The sequence below is a fragment of the Numenius arquata genome, chromosome 12 (assembly GCF_964106895.1).
Source record: "Numenius arquata chromosome 12, bNumArq3.hap1.1, whole genome shotgun sequence".
NCBI lineage: Eukaryota > Metazoa > Chordata > Aves > Charadriiformes > Scolopacidae > Numenius > Numenius arquata.
Window position 1 is genome coordinate 34,081,798 of NC_133587.1, and position 24,232 is coordinate 34,106,029.

Consider the following 24,232-nt stretch of genomic DNA (forward strand, 5'->3'; position numbering starts at 1 on the left):
GAATAATCAGCATCTTCCAGAAAAAAGGAAAGATTTAGTGAAATTTATCTTGTGTTGGGTTTGTTGTTTCTTCCCCCCCGCCCCCGCATAATACAATTATCTTTTGCTTGAATAAATTTACTTCATATATCATGGTAGCAGTCCATCAGGACTGAACATGTTTGTGTTCAGGGAGTGATAGTAGATAAGCTAATGTATATTTCAATTGAAAGGGAAACTTTTATATAAGAACAGCACCTTATTTGGCTATGGTACCGGCATTTCCACTCTCTGCTTTTAAAGTTTAAATGTTTTAAAGAAGGGTGGTAATGTACAGATATTTTTCATATATTTTCACATTTAATAGCCCTCCCACCAACAAAATGCTAGAAAGTCAGTATTTTGCTGATTACCTAAAATGTGCCTTATTATTATTTTCATTTTAAGGTGTAATTCCATGATCGGTCTGGGACATGACGTATGAATGGATGGAGCTGACTCATGGAGGGGCCAGGAAAGGGGATAGGATAATGGCAACTACTTTATGTTTACGGACATTTCTTACTCCTTGGAATGTCATGTACAACCTGTAGTATCCCAAGGGGCTCTCCATTACCTGGCGTTCCTTCCTAGCTTGTGATGAGCGTGTGCTGTGGTTACATTGCTCCCACCCGCCTCCCCCAGCTCTGCCCTGTAAGAGGCAGAAATCCAACACTGTTGAAGGAAAGAGAAAAATACAGTAAATTTCCAAAGAAAAATGGAGGTTATAATGCCAATGCAAGCAGTAGCAGTTGTGCTGAGCATAGTCAAATGAACTTGCACTACAGTGTGGCTTTGCTAAATATAGCTACAAAATACTTGTCTGTGAGCGCCCATGTAGGAGAGCATTGCCATCTGCAACTCGGGAAACTGCAGAAACAGGGGCACAAATCACAAATAAAGAGATGGGAATAGGATTATGAAGCGCCAGAGCCCTGGTCCTGTGCTTACTCAACTGGGCAACCTTCTCCCTTGGAGGGCTGGGTTATCTTTCATTTGTGCTGGCCCTTTCTTTGCAAAAGTTGCCTTTTCCTTCTTGTGCCTGAAGGGACTCTGGAAGATTAGAAATAAGAAATAATCTTGTTTTGTGGCAAGAGAATCAGTGTGCTGCACGCCTGTTGTTCAACAGTCCCTGACAGTCATTTTTAAATATGGATGGGGAAAAAATCAGGGTGAATTTTGCTCGCTGTTGGTGAGTTCAGATCTCTCAGGTTTGTGCTTTGCTCTCCCCCGCCGTACCCGGTGTCTCTCCCTCAGACACCGTACCCTCCAGGGCATACGTCTGTGCCCCTCTGATGGTGGAAACCTGTCAAAGCACCAGTGGAGGTGAGGAGGAAAAGCGCATGTCCAGAGGAAAAAACCTGGAGAATGCTGGTGCAAACAGGAGGCTGAAATCCTTGGGTGCAGTGAAGTGAATGCAGCCTGGGAGGAAGGGAGTGAGGAGGAGGAGGAGGAGATGGAGGAGGAGGGCCTGGGGACCAGCTGTAGGATGAAGCTGAGAAGCAGCAGAGCAGGGCTGAGTGCTTGGGAGCAGAACCATGGCCAGGGATGGGGTGAGAGCCAAGGAAGGAGACAGACAGACAGAGCAGGGGGCTGCAGGGAGCTGCTAAATGGAGCACACACCTGACATTATGTGGTGGTGTCTTGTCCCAGGGAGACCCATCCCCAAAGCTCCCTGCAGCCCTGTGCTCCTTCTGCTCCTTCATGTCCTTAGTGCTGGATGGAGTCTTTTCATCCTCCTTCCATCCACGGCCTGGTCTTTTTCCTGTTACCTGCCGCCAGCCTTGTCCCCTGCTGATACCAGCGTCCTCCCAGAGCTGTTGTGTGCAGCACTGCAGCGTGGCTCGGTAACGCCACACGGAAGTAGGCAAAGGTGTCACGAGGAGAAAGCTAGAGAGACTGATGCAATGAGGAAGTCTAAATGTGGAGGGGCTTTGAAGAGTTTGTTTGTGTAGTAAGTAGAAAAACCACCAAGTGTTGTGTGCTCAAAAGACATTGTGGGTGAGACCCTTTTCCCTTCTGTCTGTGGAGGTGGACTTCAAATGCACGCCACAAAGCCCTGAGGGTCTGCTGGCTTTTCAAGAGGAGAAGCGTTAATTGAAAATGAAAAGGTACCATAAATCCTGGGTTCTCATGGCAAGGAAATATGGTCCGTGTAATCCTGTTGATAATCTCCAAAAGCCAAGCCTAAATTCATTATTGTACTGTGGAATAACATGAGCTGGGTGGACCTAATTGAAAAGGGTTTGTTCCTCGTATGATACTTGTAAAATTATTGCATTAATTTGCAAAGGAACGAAGGACATAGACCAGAGGTCTTAATATTGTGTTTAAAACTCTGAGTGAATGGTAATTGATGATAAGAGCAGAGTTTAAGCTCATTTAACTTTTGGTGAGCTGTGTTTAGTATACATTAGGAGCTTACACAATGAGTTAAACATAGCTTTGAAATGCAGTAGTTTTGCATATATTGTGATAGTATTTTAATGGTAATTCAGTTATTGTTTATATTCTGTAGTGAGTCTACCTGAAAAAATACAAATTAATACAAATATAATTAATCCTGATAATTAAATTGTTTTTGTGTACTTCTCCAAACTACGTGGTACAGTTGACTTCCTTCCACCTCAGAATGGTAACAGTGATACTACAATGAAAATTTTGGTGATTTCATATTTTGCTTTTACAAGGTTTTTTTAGATTTGGTTACCAGGGTAATGATGGACATGATTATAGAAGGATTAGTGATAATTCTAAATGATTTTGCTGTTTGTTCCTGGAAGAGGAAATAATTTCATATTAAGTTGTCTCAAAAAATCATTTTATTGGTGGTGTTTTGGTGGAGACAGTGGGCTGGGGAAGGAGTCGCCATTGTTCCTTCTCAGAATAATGCCCTTACATGGTGAACTTCAAAAGAGTGAGTCTGGATAATGATTGGAATGAAAACCTGTTATTGACAGGAGATAACACTTGATAGTTATCTTTCCCGCTTTGGTGTCAAAGAAATTGCTTGTCCTCTGCATTTCTTCCCATTAAGGACACTATAGGTTTAGAAACCATCAGAAGAAGCTTGTATTGCAGGAATGGGTGCAAGTTCCATGAGCAACGTCTAGAATGTATAGCTTTCAGTAGCGATTTGCGTGCGTGGGTACTACCATGTGTGTGGAAGAGTAACCAATAGTTAAGCACCTATTGTTAATAGTTTCATATTTGACATGGCATTGACAATTTGCACATACCACAGTGGAGCTGTGGTTCTCCATAGGATATCTCTGTTCCCCTTTAAGACCAATAGTAAACTTATAAAATCAAATTTTTGCTCAAATTAAGGTGTGTCTGAAATGCATAAGAATTTGGTATTGATGAGAACAGGAAATTACTGGTGATTTATTTAGCAAAATTTAAATGAAGAATTTGTTCATATTGCATTATTTTCAAGTAGAAATACACACATTTTTTCATTAAATCATTTTAATGACGTGGTGTGTATAGTTACTGTCTGGTTTGTGAGAAGCTGATGATTACAATGGAGAGGGAGCTTGTTTCACTTGTTTGAACACATGCCAGAAGTATTCAAAATGGGAAGAATGTGCTTGAAGAGTCAGTGGGTTTGAACTTTAAAAGCTTAGGTCCTCTTGCCAAGTCTGCCACTTCTTCCCTGGGTAAATATGGGACGGTTATCATTTGAAGTGCTTCACTCTCACTTTCCTCATTAAAAACCACAGATATTTTAGTTGACTTATTTTGTAGAGCAGTTTGAGATATGGTAGTGAAGAGGATAGGTGTTATTTTAAGCACTGTTTTTTTAACCAGGGGCAAGAGGTTGGCTCAGGACATTGGCAGAGAAGGTTAGAGAGTGTTGCCTCCTTATTGCTTATTTGAACCATCCCCAAGAAAAGGTCTTTTATCGAGGAACAACATTTGAAGGTGTTTTCATGTCATTATTGATTTCAGACCAACCCACAGGAAGCTTTCTCTATACATTGCTGCTATTTTAGCATCCATTTAGCAGAGTGGCTGGGATTGAAATGAGTATACAGTCCTCTTGGCAAATGGTCTCCTTAGGTGAAGATTGAACGTAGGGATGGAAGAACATTAACAGATGCGCGTTGCTGTATCTAGCTGAAGATAACTGCCAAAGCTTCACTTCTCTGAGTGATTTCTGCCTTCCTAAGCCCTCAACCTTTTACAAACATACAAGTCCAGTGTTGCAGCTGAACTTTCAACTGCACGATGGTCTCACAATAGCACATATGCTTATTCAAAGGGCAGGAAATATGGTGTTATTTCAAAAATCTTACAATTGTAAAACCTATTGCTCTCTTTACCATTCCAAGTAGAATCATTGAGTCATAGAATGGCCAACCCCCCTGCTATGGGCAGGGACACCTCCCACTAGACCAGGTTGCTCAAAGCCCCATCCAACCTGACCTTGAACACTTCCAGGGATGGGGCAAGTAGCTTGTATTGAATTTAATATATACATTCACACATTTGGAAAGAAGAATCTGGATGTTTGAATTACATTTGAACAAATATTTTAATGATTAAAGGTAGATCTAGAGCTCCAGAGCCAGGGCTGTATTGCAGCTTCAGTGCCAAACCTCTCCTGAACTTTAATAAGACTAAAAATATATGTTGTGTTCAACGTATCTAATTATCCATCATTTTATTTTAGGAAACTTTTACAGAAAGATTTTTTTTTTTATCCTTATATTAAAACAAAGTCACATGAGGAAACTGCAGACACAGTGAAGGGTCATAGTAATTGAATATAAGAAATTCAAACATTTGTCTTCAAAAGTTTTTTTGAGATTTAATTGGAAAGTCAGACAAAGAATCTTTATGCTACTATTTTCTAGATAATCTGTGGTAGATTTGTTTTGGTTTGGTTTTGCTCCTCTCAGTACTGCTTAGAAATCAGCTAAAACATTTATATTGCAGAAATGATATAGCAGCAGTTTCAAGTCTTTTGTGCTTCACATGCTTGATTAGAAAAATGCCATTAATGATAGAAAATGCTAATCAGTGATGTGTTTTGCCAGCCACCACAGGCCCACACACTCTATATAATCCATTGTTTATTAACCTAATGAAGGTCATTGTAGCTTTTGAAAGCATGTGTGACAGCATCTCAAAATGGTTTTAAAACTCTGTGCCACTGGACTCTGGTGCTGGAATAAATCAAGGCTGGATATTTACTTGTCAGGATGGCTGTGGCATAAATGAGTTTTTTCTGGGTGGAATGATCATACTGTGCTTTTCATTTGTTCATTATAATTGTCAAGACAGACAAACAGTGCAGTGGTGGCTAAGCTGATGGTGCTGCCATTAAGCAGTTAGACACTGTCTTTATCCACATCTTACTGATTTCCCTTTTCTTTTCTTGGCAGGTGACATCACACAGAAGGGATATGAAAAGAAGAGATCAAAATTAATTGGGGCCTACCTGCCACAGCCTCCCGGTACGTGTATCTGTGCTTGCGATATATGAAGATGTCAAGCATACTGGTAGTTGCCACAGTAAAAATCTGCATCCCTGAAGAAATATATGTGGCAGAATCAAAGCTATTGTTATGCAGAAAAAGCTTATTCCATCCATTTTATGTATATTTTTATATATATGTCCGCTTTGATGTGTGTGTACATTTTTTACATACATTGCTGTGGGTTTGGCAGTCATGTCTGGAAAATAAAATCAGCCTAGGCTCGTTAGAGAGGCTTTGTTTGTTAGAAGTAATGCAAAAATACAGAGGAAAATGTGATGTCCTAACTTACTAAGACCTCAGCCAAGTAAAGCTTTCTGAACAGAGGTATACACAAGAGTGGAAGAGAACCTTGGAGTTTTGTACTTTCCTCCATTCCTGGGTTTCCTTTCCAAATCTCCCTTTCAAAGACATTAGAGAGACCAGCAACCCTTAGAGTTCCGCTTGTCCTGTAATATGTGGGCAGCCAATCCTTTATAGATACCTGGTCTGAGTGTTGAGGGATGGGTTGCTTGTGCTTGTCCAAAAGGTCTAAAAATATCTTCAAACTGAATTTAATAATATATTGCTTTATTAAAATTATTTCCTTTGTATGTAAGAACTCTGAAGAGTTCTTTCACTCTTCTGAGTGATCAGGAGGTTGAATATGTAGTTGTAGGTTTTGGTGTAGGCCTCCATTTTGTATCGGCCTCAGAGGAGCAGGCCCCCCACGCTGGTGGCGTCTCGCTCACCGTATGGGCTTGGCTGTCCTCTGAGCCCCGTTTTTGTTGCAGGCCTGGGAACTAGTTTCCTCCTTCTTTTACAAAATCCCGCCTTTATGGTGGAGTTGATGGTTTTCTATGTAAAGTGCTTATGCGTGGAGGCACTGCCTTGTTCTCTCTTCTTCAGGTGTGTATATATATTCCATAGCGGAATGGTATTTTTGTGCCTTTGGATTTCACTTGGTCTGCTCCACTGGTGAGAACTCCACAAAAGAGATCAGTGGTACAGACACCTCCGTTTTCTGAAGTGATACAGCCTGATTGAGGGTGTCTGTGACATTTCCTAACCATTGGGAGCCATTAGAGAATGAAACAAATCAAATCAAATCAACAGAATTACAATACCAGAGGTGCAGTTATTAAATTTCTGGGTATTTATTAGTCTGACCAGACTGTCAGACATAGAATAGTCTTCACAGTATATTCTCATAAGACCTACTGAGTTATGGAGAGCCTGTTGCCTCACAGTAATCCTCAACACAGCAGTGTGGTTGGTACCGGTATTTGTTTATACAGTTAGTTGTACCTTTTTTTTTTCTTCACACAAGAAGATAACAGCTTTTCGCCAGAAAGCTCATAGTCTTCTGTTCAAACTGTATCCTTGGCTGAAACTGCTGGAGATTAATCATACATATAATGATGAAAGGGAGAAGGTGGAGAACCCTCTGAGGTTTATCTTTCAAGGTCTGTGTTGTGATATTTAAGTTTTTCAGGGTGAGGATAAGCAGAGGGATCTCTGTAAGCCAGTCCATTCAATAATTTGAAGAGGTCATGATTGAGGATGTAGCTGATTTAGTGCTATTTTGAAGATGGGAAGGAACGGAATGAATGTCTTCTGCTCTACCACTTCCCAGGAAATCCTGCACTGGGAGTGTGGGGTATGGTTGAGTGGAGGAAGATGATGATAGGATGAAGAGGAGAAGTATTGAAAGATTGTTCACTGTTTTCTTGTCCATACATCAAGCTCAATTGTTTAGCTGATGGCTAGATGAATTATTTTATTACAGGGGAAGACACTACTTCTACTGCATTCAAGTGTTTTCCTCCAGAGACTGATATTATTTGTGCTTGGGTCTTTGCTGTCTTTGTACTTTTTGTTTGTTTTGTTGTGTTACCTTTTGGACAAAACTTGAAACAGTGCAATTTGATATTCTCCTTCTAAGACTTTACTCATCTGAACAGTTTGAGGTCCCTGCTCACTAGGAAGGGTGAATCCTTTTCAAGAAGAAATAGGATAACAAAACAGATGCTGCCTTTTGAAAGCCTCTGATGATATCTACAACCACATACATGACTAATTTGTCATTTGTTTCTTTGTTGTAATCTGTTTTGATGGGGAACTGCAAGAATTTATAAGCTTTGGTGGTCTTGAGTCTTGCTATTAAAAGGGAATAGACATTTTAGAGATGTTTTAAAACAGTATGGAAATGGACATGGCTCTTTTGCTGGGATTTGGAGGCATTTGGGAATGGCAGGGAATTGCATTCTGTGACGGCGTTCAACAAACTAAAGGAAATCCAAAGGCAGTTCCCCTCTGTTGGGACATCCAGTCCTCTTGCTGCACCTTTGCTAACATTACTAACGCCCATGTTGGCAGAGTGGAACATTGACCCGCGTTGGCTCCGTGAGTGTCCCGTGGTGTCTGTGCGTGCGTGTGCGTGTGTGCTCAACTGCATGGGGGCAGCAGCTCCATTCGTTGCTGTAACAAATGTAAAAAAACTAAACGTGAATTAATTAGTTTTTTTCAACTTGTTACAGCAGCGAATGGAGCTGCCGCGGTACGGTGTAGACTGCAACACAGTGAAGGAGCTGCCAGAAGAATGCTCCGCACTGCCAACATTGGTGTCTGTGACATCCGGGAAGCGGCCGCTAGAGAGAGAGCAGCCAGCACGGCAGGAAACCGGCCTCTCTTTTATTTTCGTTTTGGTGAGCACAATGAATGTATCTTTTCCAGTCCATATCTGTCTGTAACTGTGCCTCATCTGGAAGCCTCTGGTAGACACCTACATCAATATGATAGACTAGGAGCTGCCAGTGACAAGGCAGGACAACCAAAGGACAGCATCTGGAAGGCCATTACCAACTTCTATCTGCCTAAGAGTGAATTGATGGGAAAGGAGAAGGGATGCTCTTTCTTAGTAACATTTGAACATGTTAATGTCTCTCTAGCTTCCATACCATGGATACTTTGGAGGAGGTTTCATACAATAAGCTGGCGAAACACAGGAAGGCATGTGTTTCTAATTCCCTTTTTGGCACTGCCTTTTTAGAGAGCTCTGGACTAAGGTGTCAACCCACCAGAATCCGGAGGAAGCTGTAAAAATCTAAGCACCCCTAATTCTGTGCTATTTTCAAGTAGACATCTCCGCCTGAGCTCCACTGACATCCGAACCATTCAGAAGCAGACTGACTTTTAGAAGCAGACGTCAGGCTGGTAGAGCAGTCTGGAGGAAGAACATTCTGCAATGTGTCTGCAGTGTGGACAGGCAAGGCATGACCCAGTCATGCCTGCATAGCTGTGGCCTTCAGCAGATACCCGTCCTGCCTTCTGGGCAGGCCTGTGGCTGGTGGTAGGCAGTCTGCTCCTACTGTGTGGGTTTGTAGCAAGGGGCTGGAGAGGATTCACACTTGTCCACGCTCCCACAAGGCAGTCCAGACAGAGTGTAAGAGACGGCTAGAGAGAAGACTGGATTTGGAGTTCCGTCAGGACCATGCGTACCTGTAAAAAGAGTATCCCTTTGAGAAACCCTTCCCCACTCATTTTCAAACCAATTTGCTACAATACGGTAGAGGAGATCTATACTGGAATCTTTGTTGTTTGTATTTCTCCTCCTACATACAATCATAGAATGGTTGGGTTGGAAGGAACCTTAAAGATCGTCGAGTTCCAAACCCCTACCATGGGCAGGGACACCTCCCACTAGACCACGTTGCTCAAAGCCCCATTGAATCTGGTCTTGAACACTTCCAGGGATGGGGTATCCACAGCTTCTCTGGACAACCTGTTCCAGTGTCTCACCACCCTCATAGTAAAGTATTTCTTCCTACTATCTAATCTGAATCTACCCTCATTTTCAGTTTAAAACCATTAAGCCTCGTCCTATCGCTCCACTCCTTGATAAAGAGTCCTTCCCCATCTCTCCTGTAGGCCCTCTTTAGATACTGGAAGGCTGCTATAAGGTCTCTGCGGAGCCTTCTCTTCTCCAGGCTGAAGAACCCCAACTCCATCAGCCTGTCTTCATAGGAGAGGTGTTCCAGCCCTCTGATCATCTTCGTGGCCCTCCTCTGGTCTGTGTTCTTCTGGAGCTGCTCTAAGTCAGGTTCCCTCAGTCTGACAGGGTTAATCCTCTGCCCAAGATTTTTGCAAAGTGGGAATGATTACATTTAAATTGCAATTTCAGGTTTAACAGAATTAATGACATAAAATTACGTAAATGCTACATGTAAGCAGTAGAAGGGTTGGCTGTGTACATATATAAACACGCGTACATATATACATATATACCAAAGGTCTTTTTGTTGTGCTCATTGGGATGATGTCATTTTAGAAAGGGAGAGCTGTTACTTTTCAGGAATGGGATTAATCCTAATCTGAAAGGTAAAACTGGGCAACCATGTGTTTGATACACTACCAGGTGGTGTGGGAGTTCACTCTTAGGCTCCCTGGTTTTGACAGGACAATCCCAGAGTCCATTGACACATGTGCTGTACAGCAACGTGCGGCGAGTCTGACACATGGGGGACGTGCTGGATCTGCTGCACATCTGCAAGCTGACTCCGCCGTGCATGCACAATAGGTCTGACACATCCAGATGCTGCACAGACTGCACATATGCAAAGGACATTTGTACTGTTCCAGCCAGGCTGTCGAACATCCAGAAATCCGGAACGGATATGCTGCGTTTGGCAATGTTAATGGGAGAAGGGATAGGGGGAGCCCCCTTTTTCTTTCCCATTAGATCCCCACCTGCTTTAACTTAGGGAGACAAAAGTACAGCTTTGTTTCCTCAAAACGCTTTCTCAGGATGTCAGTTTTTAGCTGGAGATGTTCTGTGCACAGAGTAACTTTTTCTTTTCATAGTGTGCCCGTATGTCAGTCATCTGAAAATAATAGTGAATCCAGACCTTTATATCTGCACGTATATCGCAGTCTCTCTTGTGCTGTGACCTTTCTCTCTCTGCCTCTGTAGAAGAACCCTGACAGCCAAGAGCTGAAAGAATAACCACTTAAACAGACATTTATTTCAGAATATCTTTCTGAAGATTACCTTGATTAGATCAGTCAGTTCTGGGTAAGATAACATGTGGACAGCTGCGTGCACGCTATTAAGAGAAACCTTCCCTAGAAGAAAAATAACTACATTACCTGCATCCCCCAGAAGCTGTGTTTTTGCCCAATTTGCTTCCAGTCTTTTGCCAGGAAATTTGATTATTCATTCACAGAACAGAGACGATGCTGTTGTCAATTAAGCTTTGCTTCTAACAGCTTATACATGGGTGGTTCATTCTCTCTTAATCAAGTGCTGTGTCTACACTAGATTACTTTCTGTAATTTCCCATCATTGGTGCCACCAGTGTAGCTCTATTTGTAGCGTAACCATGTAGACCAGTCACCAGTGCTTTATTTGTTATGGCTAATAAACCTGTGAGATGCGGTGTTTAAAAGGCACCTGCTGCGCCTTTCACAGGCCTAGAGACAGATCACTGCCTCTCCTGCTGCTGGAGCCCCAACAGCACCAGCACGGGCAGACTTCAGGCTGCACAGTGCAGAGAAGATAATATGTTCACTCGGAAGATCCCTTTACCTTATGAAGAAACAATTTTCTGTAGAATTACCGGAACCAATTTCCATATCCTCTGTTATTAACATGACATATATTTATATATATCTGTAATGTGTGCATACATTTGCATACTTTTCTATGTGTATGCATGCAGACATTTGCTTTCAACTATTCCTGCTGTTAGCCCTTTGGTCACTCAAAGTAAACTTTGCAATTACAATTTCATTTTCTCTTCCACAGACATTATTTGGATTGTAACATTATTTGGATTGCAAAGATTGCAAGGAAATGTTTAAACAAAGTTTGATTCTGGAATTGAAAAAAACACCCTCATGTATTCACTTTATTAATAGTAACAAGTATTCCTATCACATCTGCCGTCCTAATTCTTAAAGATCTTATCAAGGGATAACCGTGATGGGGCATTTCAAAGCATGTATGTGTGCTGAGAACATGGATCTCATTGAAAGGCATATGCATTGCACAACTCATGGGCACGTTTCTGAAAACAGCGTGACAGATTTCACAGATGAGAAACTATGGCACATATACTAATGCTTAGTGAGTCTTGTTTTTAAAAAAAGAATTTTGGTTTGAATTGGTGGATGCCTTGCCGAGCCTATTTTGGTTAAAAAAGGAAGGTTTTGAAAGCATCTGAGAGCTACCCCTTGATGCCATCACTTAAAGCGTGATGGTTACTGCTTCGCTTTCACCATGCTGACTGAGAGCCCAGTTATTGTTTTATGCATTCTTTGGTTTATGGTGGCACCTCTGATTCCTACCCTGCAGTAAGACCTTATAATATTAAACATTGTTAAAATACAGAGCAAAAAATACCTTCCTTCAAAGACTTTACACCCTAATAGTAAGGCCAAAAAATGGGTATAAGGGAAGAAACGAGTACATGATGAAAGCAGTTAGTAATGTGGGTAGCGGTTTCAGCACTCAGCATGATAGGGTTTTTTGGGGAGGATATTTTTAGTACACATCAGAGTTGGGGTGTTTTTCAAGGAATTTGAAGAATTTCAGTGAAATAGCAGTTGATGTTCATGGAGATCATCTGTGAAACGTAAAAGCATAGGAGGAAACATGAAGATGTTTGTCAAAAAATCTGACAAATGGGTGAGAAAAGATGGCTCGATCAGAGGCAAGCAGTGGGGGGTGAAAAGGGGAGATACCATTGAGGGCCTTGAAACAAAGCTTCAGCCTGTGCTGGAGCAGAGGAGATGGAGCCATGTGAAGAGCTGGGAGCCGCTGTTAAAATCAGAAACTGCTGGAATTCACAATACTGCCCAAATTTGTCTGCAGCAAATTTCTGAAGGATGGATGTTAAACTGCTGGCAGTGTAAGTTGACTTGGTGAATGTGTTTGCTATGTGGACAGTTAGTCTTTTTCTACATATTCCCCTAAAAGAATGTTCAAATGGTACACTGAAGCTGTGGGACTATCTAGAGAAAAATGGAAATCAAACATCGCACATGAATTAGAGCTTTAGTGTGACGTCCACCATCTCTGAGATAGTGGGGAGAAAAAAGAAGCCATGCTGAGCTTGAACTGAAAGCTAAAACTCGCAAGGAAATGCTGGAAGGCAAGCTCGAGATTGTAATAAGGAAAGAAGACTGCCAATTTGAATTATGTGCATTGTTTGAAATCAGAACCAAGTGCAGGAATGAGTGTGAAGGCTCACCTGTGAAGGAAAGATTGTTAATTAAATATATCTAATCAGAAATTCCATTTTCTCCATATTTATCTAACAAAAAGTGGCTCCACTTTCCTGAATGTCTTTAGTTGGGAGTATCACATTTTAAATCTCCTTTGGCTTCTCTGGTGAATTCATTACTTAGATGTACATTTGATGGGAAGAGTGAAATGCCACGCCAAGCAACAAGTTCCATGGGGGTGGTGTGACATTTAACCTGTTTACAAATTATATGATGTCTTCATCACCTGGCTTTGCTTTTAAAACTGAGCCACCAGCCATTGTACGGAAGCTGAGGAAATACTTTGAAGGGAAGGTAAATACTGTTTCTTACAACTGCCCTGCAAACACTGTTCACCTGCCTTCCCACTAGCCCTGGAGTTGCTGGGTTTATCCTACAGCTCTCTCTCCTGGGGTCACATGCTGTAAGTTAGTTTTAGAACAGTAAATGTAGTCTGTGTCTAAGAATGCCTTCTGTTTCGTGACAATTAGACATTTCAGCTTTTAAATATTTTTAGATTCAAAAATTTGACACAGGCATAGGAATAAGAGAAACATCAAAGCAACTTGTCAGCTGTCATTAAGGAAAGAATTGTCCTCTGTTGGAGAACACGATGCAGCTATTGCCACATTATCAGCCCATGGCACTGCAATTTACCTACAAAAAGAAGTAATAAATAAGGGAGGAACAAAGAGGTGAAGGCAAGGAAGATAAGAAGGAAGAGGTGAAGCCTGCTTCCAGCTGACAGTTTTGTGCCTTCCATGCACTTAAAAATAAAACTATCCAGCTTGCAGTGGTATTGCTTAAATAGCTTTGCTGAGGCTCTTGCATTTTTAGCTAAATACAGTCAAGGCAGGGTCCAGCTTGCAGATTAGGATTTGTAGATTGATAGATCTGCATTAAGGTGTCTGCCTATGAACCTGGTATTTAAGCTCCCATTCTTATGTGAAGAGACACGGTTAATTCAGTTGATGAAACCCAGAGAGCTTTTCAGCTTATTCCAAAGCAGATACCTCCACTGACCACCTGTGTGGCTCTTGAGGCTTCGCTGGGCTCATGGAGTTGCCTGAAGATGGGTGTCTAATACTGTTCAGGATTTCCTGCGGTATCAGAGACATCTGGACAGAATGAGCACATATAAAACAGGGCTTACAGGGAACACGTGCCATTCTGGTTGAGCCAGGCATCATAGTCCACAACATCTGAAAAGACATTGGGCACCTCTGTTTAGACTCCTGAGTCTTGGCCTAGGTCTCTGTTTTTCATAATGGGAGCTTTGGTTAAGCACCTTCTTTTAGACACCTAAATATAGGTGTCTTAATCTGCAAACTGAATCCCATATTAGCAGCATTAGATAAACGAACTGAAGCTTGTGTTAAGAACGTGGCTGTTTGCTCCAGTGCACCTGGTGATGCTTATGTGTAATGGGAAGAACATAAAGCACTAATTTCTCAGCCTTTTATATAAAATAACGGTGTTCCAGGCATATATATTTTGCTAAAATTCTTCATAACTTGTAATGAGTCAATCACTAGCGCTAATTATGCTTACCTTTGTAAGTCCTGCTTTAGCTGCAAGACTGGGATGGACTATGGCATTCTTAAGAATGATGCCAGTTTGGCAGTGCCTGTGATTGTGTCTGCGTGCAGGGCACTGGCGTGACATTGTCCTTTCTTTTATGAAAGCCATTCCTTGCCCTGCCTCCTCCTTAAATTCAGGAATCGATCCGAGTACACATTCTCAAAGCCCGTTGTGCCACGGACTCACGAATGCATCTGGGCGAAGCTGCACTTGAACAAGCATTAGCACTTAACTCATGGACCCTGTGTGCTGGCTGTGAGAGCTATCGATTTTAGGGGTTTAGTTGTGTTCAGAAGTAGAAGTGAAAAAAAAAAAAAGATGCTTGTTACTGCACTGCATTGCTGGAGCCTTCATGGAGGTGAACAATTCTGCTGTTAACACCGCTTGGCTATTTATGGCAACACTTCACGGATTTCATGGTATTCATTATTCTGTATGGCGTTCACTCCTACCCATCGCTCAGAAATGGCAGCGTGTAGGTTCTCACTATTGTGTACTTTGTCTCCCACCGTCGTTGGTGCTGTGTGAGGCAGCGGGTGCTCAGGAAGCCAAGGTGTGAGTCCGGGTGGTGCCAGCTAATTCCTGCTCCGGCCCTGAAGGAACCATCATCAGGATTCTTATTGTTTCTCTGAAGTGGGGCGATGCTTTGCGTTTTCTCTTGTTAAAGGAACTTAGTATGAAGAAAGTTGTTCCCACAGATGGCTGATGGAGAGCTTCTCCTCTGTATTTTAGTGCAGATTAACTTCCTCATGTAATTCCTCATGTAAATTGGTGCTCTCAGTGAGCCAAGTTCACACGTCCTGCTCCGTACTTGGGTAGAGGTTTATCCACTGTTTTACATTTATGGGAAAGTGGGAAGTAAAGCCATCAAATCATCTCCAGACCTCATAAAAGGAGAAGATACTTTGTTATTCTCATTTTGTTTGCTATGGCCTTAAATGCCTACTAGTGCAGGATGTTGCAGCTGCCTCTTTTCTGACTATATGAAGAAACTCCCTGTTACCCATTATGTCAGAACAGACATAATTAAAAGAACAAACACACATATACAAAGTAGGAGGAGGTAAACTAGTTAAAGGCCATCAATTTTAAGATTAGATGAGGGATTTATGTATCTGTAGTAAGAACAACTAGCAGCATCTCCGTCGTGGACCGGAGGAAGGAAGAGCCCTCTGCTGTGTTGGGGGTGCTGTGGGTGGCAGCGCTGCCTGGCCAGTTGAGTGTCCTGCTGTCTTCTGCAACAGGTGGATCAGTGTCTGAAGTTACCTTACACAAGTGTCTCTTTTACACCTTGGAAAAGAGCTTTGTGCGCTGCCCACAGCTGCAGAAGAAGAGACTGAGATACCTGAGGTGTCTCGTAGCCACATGGCCAGGAGAAGGAAACCATGGGCTTGAATGTATTTTGTCCAATAGCTTTCAGGTCTACCTGAAAGGTCTCCTGCAGCAGCTACATACCTCTGAAACTGGTGCTTTTCCTCACAATTTCATTTCCCCATAGTGTTTCTAAAGCCGATTGCTAGTGGGTTTGTTGGTGGAAGGATGCATTTAATCCCCTTTTCCTGTATAATCGTGGTGGTGTACTTCAGTAGCAACACCTCAATTATTTTTATTTGGTCTTCTCCACATGCCATTGCCCTACAAAAGTCATTTGCCGTGGGAAGTTGGGGCAGTGCTTTCTTCACAACACCTCTGTCACACAGCAGCAATTTTAGGTGCACGATTTTTGGGTGTGGTTTTTTTAGGATTTTTTTAAATATATGTGATTTCCAGAAAATATTTCATTCCTGACAACGTGGATAGGGACCGAGATGAATAATGATGGTTAACATCTTGTACAGACTGAAACATAATTTTTTGAAAGTTTTCGATCATAATTAATTTTATTGTTGACTTTATATTGCTAGTTCTCAGGGTGACCCAATAAAGAAGGAAAAACCCTAAATATAGAAATGAGGAGAAAATATGTCTTCTTCTGATATTTTAGTGATTCGGGAGTTAGGTTTACCTGCCTAAAAGAATATAAAGGCTTGAGGCCAAGTGAAATTACACAGTACTATAGTGTGGAGACAGAGCGGTTAAATGAAGACATTTTATTTGATTTAAGAGTATGAATTATTAATCACAATCTGAGTAGAAGAAAATCTATGGATTCACTCTTTTATGTGCCTATGAGATTTTTACTCCAGTGTGTTTTTTAGCCAACCAGCCACTTCTCCACAGAATATAAGCATTACTGATATTCCAGAGATTTGCGAGAGAAGCTGTATTTTGAGTTCGGTTTGTTTTCACAAAGAAATAAGTATGCAATGCCAACTTCTTTTAAAAGATGCTTTTTAAAAAGTCCATTGAAACGTAATTGAGAGTGATTGAAGAAAACATAGCATTTTCGATTGGTCTGTATTCTACATGTAAACTCTTATCCCTGTCCAACAAGCAGGCATTGAATAGTTCAGAAATAGTAGTGGAGAGGTTGTACATTGTGTTTTAATAAAAAAAAGAGAATATATTTCCAAGCATTGTTTTGTTGAATCCAATTTCAATTTATTAGTCATCCATTTCAATACTTAATTATTAATCGTGTAATTAAGTAATTTTAACAGATCTTTTTCTACCGTCAACCCTAAGTACAAGAGGCCAGTTTTACTTCTGTCCTTACACATAGTGTGTAGCTACTTTTTAAAGGCAAAAAATATTAGGAAATAATTAATTTCTGTAGGCACTCCTGTGTTTTGCCCCTGTGCATCACAGTGCTTAAGGCTCAGTGCTTTATTAACTCTAAGCTGAACATGTTGCTTACTGGGCCTGTCTGCTCACGTTCTTCTCTGGAAGAGAGCAGGGTAACATATTATGCCACTATTACAGGTGCAGGTTTGCTTTCTTTTCCCATTGTTTGTTTGAGTTTTCCTGCTTAAATAATTCACTTCACTCTTCTCTGGAAGTCGAGGATCGTCGGTTTCTAAAAGAATTTATATACAATGCTGGTGTTAGACCACTGCTGTTGTTGAAGGAGCCTTCAGCAAAATACCTATTTTTTTTAAAAAGGCAAATTCACTGTGAGAAAGGGATGAATACAAGGTTTGAATCTTAAATACTGGATGTTTAGACCCGGCATGCTGAGATGCTGCAGGTATATATATTATAAGGCAGAGTTATTTTTGTTGTTTTGCTGCAACACATTGCTATTTTCAGCCTGGTTTGGCGCAGTTATTGTTTACTTTCTGGCCCTTGGTATCTGGAAATGCCTATAGGTACTAATACAGTTCCCTTCCCACAGGGTATCTAGTTTCCATAGGTTAGTATTGTATTGTCACCAGCTGATACCATCCAACTGCATGAGGTTTTAGATAATATGCACTGGCTAAGACTTCTTAGGAACTGTTTTTTAACCAATTTACAGGAAAGCTTCAAGATCCATTGCAATGGTGTCTGCTTTTATTAGCACACTAAAATATTTCCTTAGTACTACTTTATGAAAAGTCACCTGTTTGGGAAAAAAAGCCACCACCAAGCTTACTGTCTGTATGCTCTTCTTATGTAGTCTGTGGTCCTGGGAAAAGGTTGTCTTAGAGAGAACCAGGAAAATAACCACACCAGAAGAGCTGACCAGAGACAAGTACTGTGTAACCAATTGACATGACATGGTTTCTCCACTGAATGTTCATTTTCTACTCCTAGTGTAGACTGAACTCTTCCTCTCTATTAAGATTCTGAAATTCAATCACAATGAGCTTCTGGGTTTTTTTTTATTATTGCAGGGGTGGACCAGGCATTACCACAAGAACGTCGAACTCCTGTTACTCCGTCCTCTTCCTCTCGATATCACCGTCGCAGGTCCTCAGGGTCACGTGATGAGCGCTATAGATCAGGTAAGTAGAACTGAAGACCACAGAATTGGAATGAAAATTTGAAATGGCTGGTTCTGTTCTTTGCTTTTTTAAAAAGAACTTTGTTGTAAACTGTTGAAGTAGCTATGCACGGGAAATATTTGTTGTACGAATATAGAGAAACCATCCAAGCATGCAGGAGCGGGGTTACAAAGCCAAAGTACATTTGGAATTGAATCTGGCAACAAGAAGGGCTTCTGCAGGGACATCAGCAGCAAAAGGAAGACTAGGGGAAATGTGGGCCCACTGCTGAATGGAGCAGGGAACTGGATGACAAAGGGCATGGAAAAGGCCAAGACACTTAATGTCTTCTTTGCCTGGATCTTTACTGGTGAGACTTGCCTTCAGGAATCCAAGGCCCCCTGAGACCAGAAGGAAGGTCTCGAGCAATTAAAACCTACTCTCCGTGAAGGAGGATCAGGACAGGGAACATTTGAACAAACTGGGCATGTACAAGTCTGTGGGACATGATGGGATGCATCATTGGCCGACGTCATTGTGAGGCCACTCTCAGTTCTTTGAAAGGTTGTGGGAATCAGGGGAGGTTCCTGCTGCAGGCCCTGCTGCCATGTAAGCACCCTGCTGGGATGACAGCCAGAGGCCATGGGCTGGTTTGTCTGCCACTGCCTGTCTTGCAGCTGCAGAAAGGGAGCTATAGACAGCAGCACCCACCAACTGTTGTGGCAGAGAGGCCCTTGCGAGCTGAGAGTCAGGAGCCGGGCACTGATGGTTGTGGAGAGCGTGGAGCAGCCAACTGTGGAAGTGCTGGATTGTGTTTGAGAGATGCATTTTGCTGGACGCAGTCAGACGCATTGTGCTGACACAACTGGAAAATTATAGAGAACTCCTTATTAAGCCTTTTGTAACATATCTCTGATTCATTCCATTAGTCAGAGAGCTTGCCAGTCCCATTTAAAGGAAAATGAAATGATAAATGTTGGCAGAGAAAGTTCATGTATGTCCAGACCATTCTGATAAATTTGAAAAACTCCCTTCTCCCCTCAGAAACTTTGGGTTCCCACTGTAGATGCTGCCAGTTTTTCGATGAATAATGGTTGTGGGATCTGCGTAATAATTCCTTGACATATAAGCTCCTAGGAGCTTCTCCCACATTACGCTATCTGAAATTGTCTGATTTCTACCCAATATTTTTAAACAGGCAAAAACGCTATTCCTGAAATTGTCTGGTTTGTGGGTGTGCAACCCATGGTCCTCAAACCTCCAGGCTGTAACTCTCCAGAGCAGTTCTGTTAAAAGTATGGGTATTTGACTGTGTGTTGAAAGTCATCTGCTTGAGCTATGCTTGCCGTTTGTAAGCTAAGATGTTGAGTTAGTTTGGGGGTGGGTGAAAGGAGAGACATCATGCGCATCTTCCCCTGATAACCCAGGAGTGCTCTGAGTTGATGTTGCTGCTTCTGAGTTTCAGTCGCTGCCTGCTGCCTTAGAAGGAAGGCGTTTGTTCAGTGAAATGGTACATAAGGACATGCCTTAGGAATAGGACAAAGTGTTGTAATGATATATATAAAAATAATAAAGATACAAACTGTGGTGCTGAGAGGAAAAGTAAGGAATTGAGCGCAAAGGGTTGCTTGCTGCTAGTGTAGGAATCTCATCTTAGGAGGGTCAGGACTATGGTGTAGATTCGTGACTCTCTTGAAAATGCCCTTGGTGTTAACTGGAAAACTTGACAGTATTTTGGGGGCTTATGGCAGGGTTTTGAATTCCTTGGTTGCTCTATAGCGTGACTCCTCAGCAAGTCACCGAGCTCTCCAGCAAACGGGTTTGAACAGCTACCCCATCTTCACTCACCCAAGAGCAGACTGTGTGTAGCAAATGTCAGTGAAGGTAAATGTAAACTTCCATTTCAATTTTCAAAAGTTGTCAGATCATCTTCTTTAGATTTAGGTTCTGATGAGCTTTGCTAAGATACAGTGCAATATTCCTGTCCTGAATTATGTTCTCCCCTTCTATACATTGCCGTTGTGAGATCCAAAGTCTGTTTCTTTCTTGGTCCCCTGACTCATACTCTCTCTTTCTGCACGTTACAAACTTGAAGTCAGATTTCTTTCTGGTTAACTTGTCTTCAGATTCAGATTTGCTTCAGGTAGAAGCCTTTGTTTCAGTTGTTGTTTTGCTGTGCTTAGTACTTCAGCATCTCTGCTCTGATCATATTGTAATTATTAGCTCCTAGCTGTTACCCAGTTTCAGTGCTTGTTATCATATTTGGCACATCTTCTTGGAAAAGGCCCAAAACAAAATGAATGCAGTCTTTAACCAATAAGTAATTCGCTTCTAGGAAAACAATTCCCTTCCTTAGTTTTTTTGCACAATTTATTTCAATTAACATCTGCAAACAAATCCTCTACTCTAACTCTGATCAAAGTCCTTTTCTGTCTCTTCTTGGTAAGGTTTTCCTAATTGGAAGTCTAACATCCTGAAAGTCATCCAACTCTCCTTCCATGCCTTTGCTTTCTACATAAATTTAGATGTCAGCAAAGATTGTTTAATGAACTCTCTTTGGAGACTCAAAATCATTGCTGCCACTAATATCACCTTCAACTTCTGCTCTTTTATTATGGAAAATGTCAGACAGTGACATTTTAAATCCCTACCTATTTTCTCACTTCTGTCTTTTTTATTATTATTATTTCATTCATGTTGTAACAGAATTTTTCAGCTCTATAATTTTGAAAACTTGGTTTCTGTGATTTTTATATTCTAAATAAAATTGACTCTAAGTTTATGGAAGCTATTTTTTTCCTAAATGTTCCTGGTACATTTTGTGTTTTAAGATAATTTGATTTTAGAATACAGCCTACATTGGGAATTTAGTCTAATTCTTTAAAACCAGAAAGGTTTAAAATTTCCTGGCTGCTTCTTTTTATACAGGAAGGGATTCTAAAATCATTATGTTCCAAAATGCCAGCTGCTTTGATCATTTTTCATATGTCTAAAGGAACAGATAATGCTATAAGTGTAGTAACTGAATCAGTGCAGGGTTAAGCTATATAATTTACTTTATACAAATGAGGCAGCTAGTTTAGCTGATATTAATTCAAAAGCATTTTTGATTTGTTTACTACTGAATTTAAAAATTCGCTCAGTATTTGCGTACTTACAAACAGTATTTGGAAAGGTTTGCCAAATGTAGATCACAGCAGTGGTTTTCTCTTAGCAGCTGCCGTTCCTTCGCCTGTGCCTGTGTGTAGTGTTGTCTGGGGGCTCAGGATGACACTGAAGCCAAATGCTGCTGTAGGCTAGATCAGTAACTTTTGCCAAGAGGCTTTTCTGGCCAGTGGCTTCTTAGGCAAGAAAACTCAGTCAAAGAAAAACTGGCTTGCACTTCGCTTCTGTCTCTGCATGCAGAATAGATGTCAGCATCTGGCTGCATCTGGCTCAAGTGGTGTGACTGCAAAATCAGGCACAGACTTGAGTACAAAGTGCATAGTGGTCATGTAGATGTAGCTGCAGGTGGACATACAGCTTTGTTTCCATAGCAGTTTAGAAAATAGGTTTCTCAGGTACTTTTGCGAACTGCATATCCATGCATTTGGTATAGTATGTTGAGATAAGGAGGTAGGAATTATGTGGTTGAGTAAGCAAGTAGGTAACCTGAATGGCTTGGCTTTCACAGTCTTACCATGCTGTCTAAATGAACTAGCTCCATCAAATACTGAGATTTTTGGAGGATGTTGGCCCTACATGTCTTCCATAAAGTCACTAGGTACCTGTTTGCTTTGTGATAAGCGCTGGCTGCATTCTGCTCCTGCTAACATCGAATTCCCTCGTAGAAGGACCTGAAGATTTTGCCACCATTATTTAAAATGCCATCATATAGACTGTCTTGCTTTTGGAAGAACAGTCTTACTGATTTGGTGCTTAAAATAGTGATCTGTAACCTCTCCACAGCGTAGCCCTGCAGTAATACTGCACTGGAGTTTGGCCCCTTGCCTGCAGCTGGCTGTTGTGGTGGCCTGAAGCAGAGCTGGGCTCTACTGCCACATAAAGGCTGCAGCGCTGCACAGCAGCCTCTGCTGCTGTGGCACTTCCTAACCAAATACCCCATGGGGAAGCTGGGCAGATCCTCCTGACCAGAAATTTTTTTCTTGACCATGATACATCTCCCCCAGATCTGCTTCAGAGACCTTCAGTACCTGTTTTAACTCCTCTCCAGAGAACAAGTATGTTATCCTCCCTCAACTGGGTGTTCAACACATGGAGAAATTAAATGTCAGATCCTTAGTAACTTCATTTTTCCAAAGGAACACCCCTGTGGCCTTCAGATTATGCCAAAACAAAAAGCTTCAGTTCTCCATCCCAATACTGAAAACCAGAGCACCTTCTTATGTGCCAGGACTTGGCTTTTACTGTTTCCACGCCTGTCAGTAAAAAAACGAAAAAAAAGGATGACGTAAATACACAAAAAGTATGCACCAATAAAAATTAAACACTAAAAAAATCAACATTAAATGATAGGGAGTGTGGTATAATATGTTCAAATGCACATGCATGTGTTTGGAATGAGATAGCGGCTCTTGGCTCTATGATTTCTGCTGTAGAATTCTCCTCTGATGAGGATATGACAGCTGGGTTGGGCCAAGTTTATTAAGTCCCTTGTTTCTCATGAGGTCTTTAAGAGGCCTTGAAGATGACCAGTGTTCTGTACTGCCTGGAGCAAGTGCGGTGCTTAAGAAAAATGAGACCAGCGAGCTCTAAAAACTGAGTTTTCCAGATGTCAGAAATTATGGGGGAAGCAGCAGCAGAAGTGAAATTGCACTGCCTCTATCTCTAAGGGTTCATGGTGTCCTAGAGGAAAGACTAACAGATGAGAGCACATGTGCTACATGAACTTTGTGGACAGATTTTGAAAGGCAGTGGATAAGCATAGAGCTGGGAGCTGAGAAATGGAGTATTTGGAGAAATATCATATGTGGAATCAGTGTCTCAGCTGGTAGCATGGAGGAAGGCTACTGCTGGTAAGGTGGTTGTGGTACCTTTCTTCTCCCACTTGCTCTTGCTGATTTTTTTCCCATACTTTAACTTCTGAAGATGAGAAAGAAAAAATCAGTCTGGCACACCATTCTTGGAGGGCTGCCAACATCTGTCCCAGAGATCCCACCACTGCAGAGAACATCTCGTTTTCCAAGCACACTCAGCACTTCTTTTAAAAGACATCTTAATATAGGAGATTTTTGGAGATACAGCCAAAACAAACGCATCCTAGCTACAGCTCTCCTGGCTCAAATTCCTGAGCCACCTTTCCCACACTGTGGTTCAACAGGGAAAAGACTGAACAGCTAAAGCTGAGCATGAAATCATTAAACATCAAAACAAATCACCCCAGGCGAGGTTTGAGGGGCATTTGAAACAAGGGAGCTAGCAATGAAGGAGCATTCCCTGTAGACCCAAATCCTAGAGAAGTTGGCAGCAGACCCTAGGTAGCTGAGCTGCTCTGCCCTAGCGGCTTCGGTACGTGCCTTACTGTGTATTTGTTCTCATTTACCATGAGGTAAGTGTGTGTAGGAACCGTAGCAAAGGTTGCTGACATTTTGCATGTTTACAGCTTACCTCATAGTGGCTTTAAAATATATGGATAGCTTATATTTTGCATTTTTGAAAGGACATTCAAGATCTCATTCTGCAATCTTGCCAGAACTGACAAAAAGAATTACACTGTGAGAATATAAGAGTTGTAGTCCATGGTAGAGGAAAGGATGGAATGGGAAGATTGAGGAATCATTTTTAATGAACCCTTATCATCTAAGATTACTCCAGAGAACAAGGAGAAAGAAAAATATGGTGAATGTGCTATGTATCAAGACACGACTGCATATATATATATTAAGATGGCTCATCATAAAACAAAGAATTTATTAACCCTTCAGTGAGTGAGGGATACTTGGAAATGTTAATCTGAGTTAATTAACCTGGCTGTAGACAGACTTATTCAGAAATTAATTAATCTCCTATTTGATTTAGCTTACTTACAAACTTAATTTCAAGCTACAACTCAATCAG

General features: G+C 41.5%; 1 protein-coding gene across 2 annotated transcripts in view; it reads left to right on the forward strand.

Annotated features, from left to right (window-relative positions):
- Positions 1–24,232, forward strand: part of DIP2C (disco interacting protein 2 homolog C) — a 323,592-nt gene that overhangs the window by 173,688 nt on the left and 125,672 nt on the right. Inside the window, exons 2-4 of one of the 2 annotated variants that reach the window (XM_074157701.1) lie at positions 5,412–5,483; positions 8,024–8,191; positions 18,086–18,196. In XM_074157701.1, coding sequence (XP_074013802.1) covers positions 5,412–5,483; positions 8,024–8,191; positions 18,086–18,196 — 351 coding nt within the window. The remainder of the gene's footprint in view (positions 1–5,411; positions 5,484–8,023; positions 8,192–18,085; positions 18,197–24,232) is intronic. The other variant, XM_074157702.1, reaches the window with a different exon arrangement.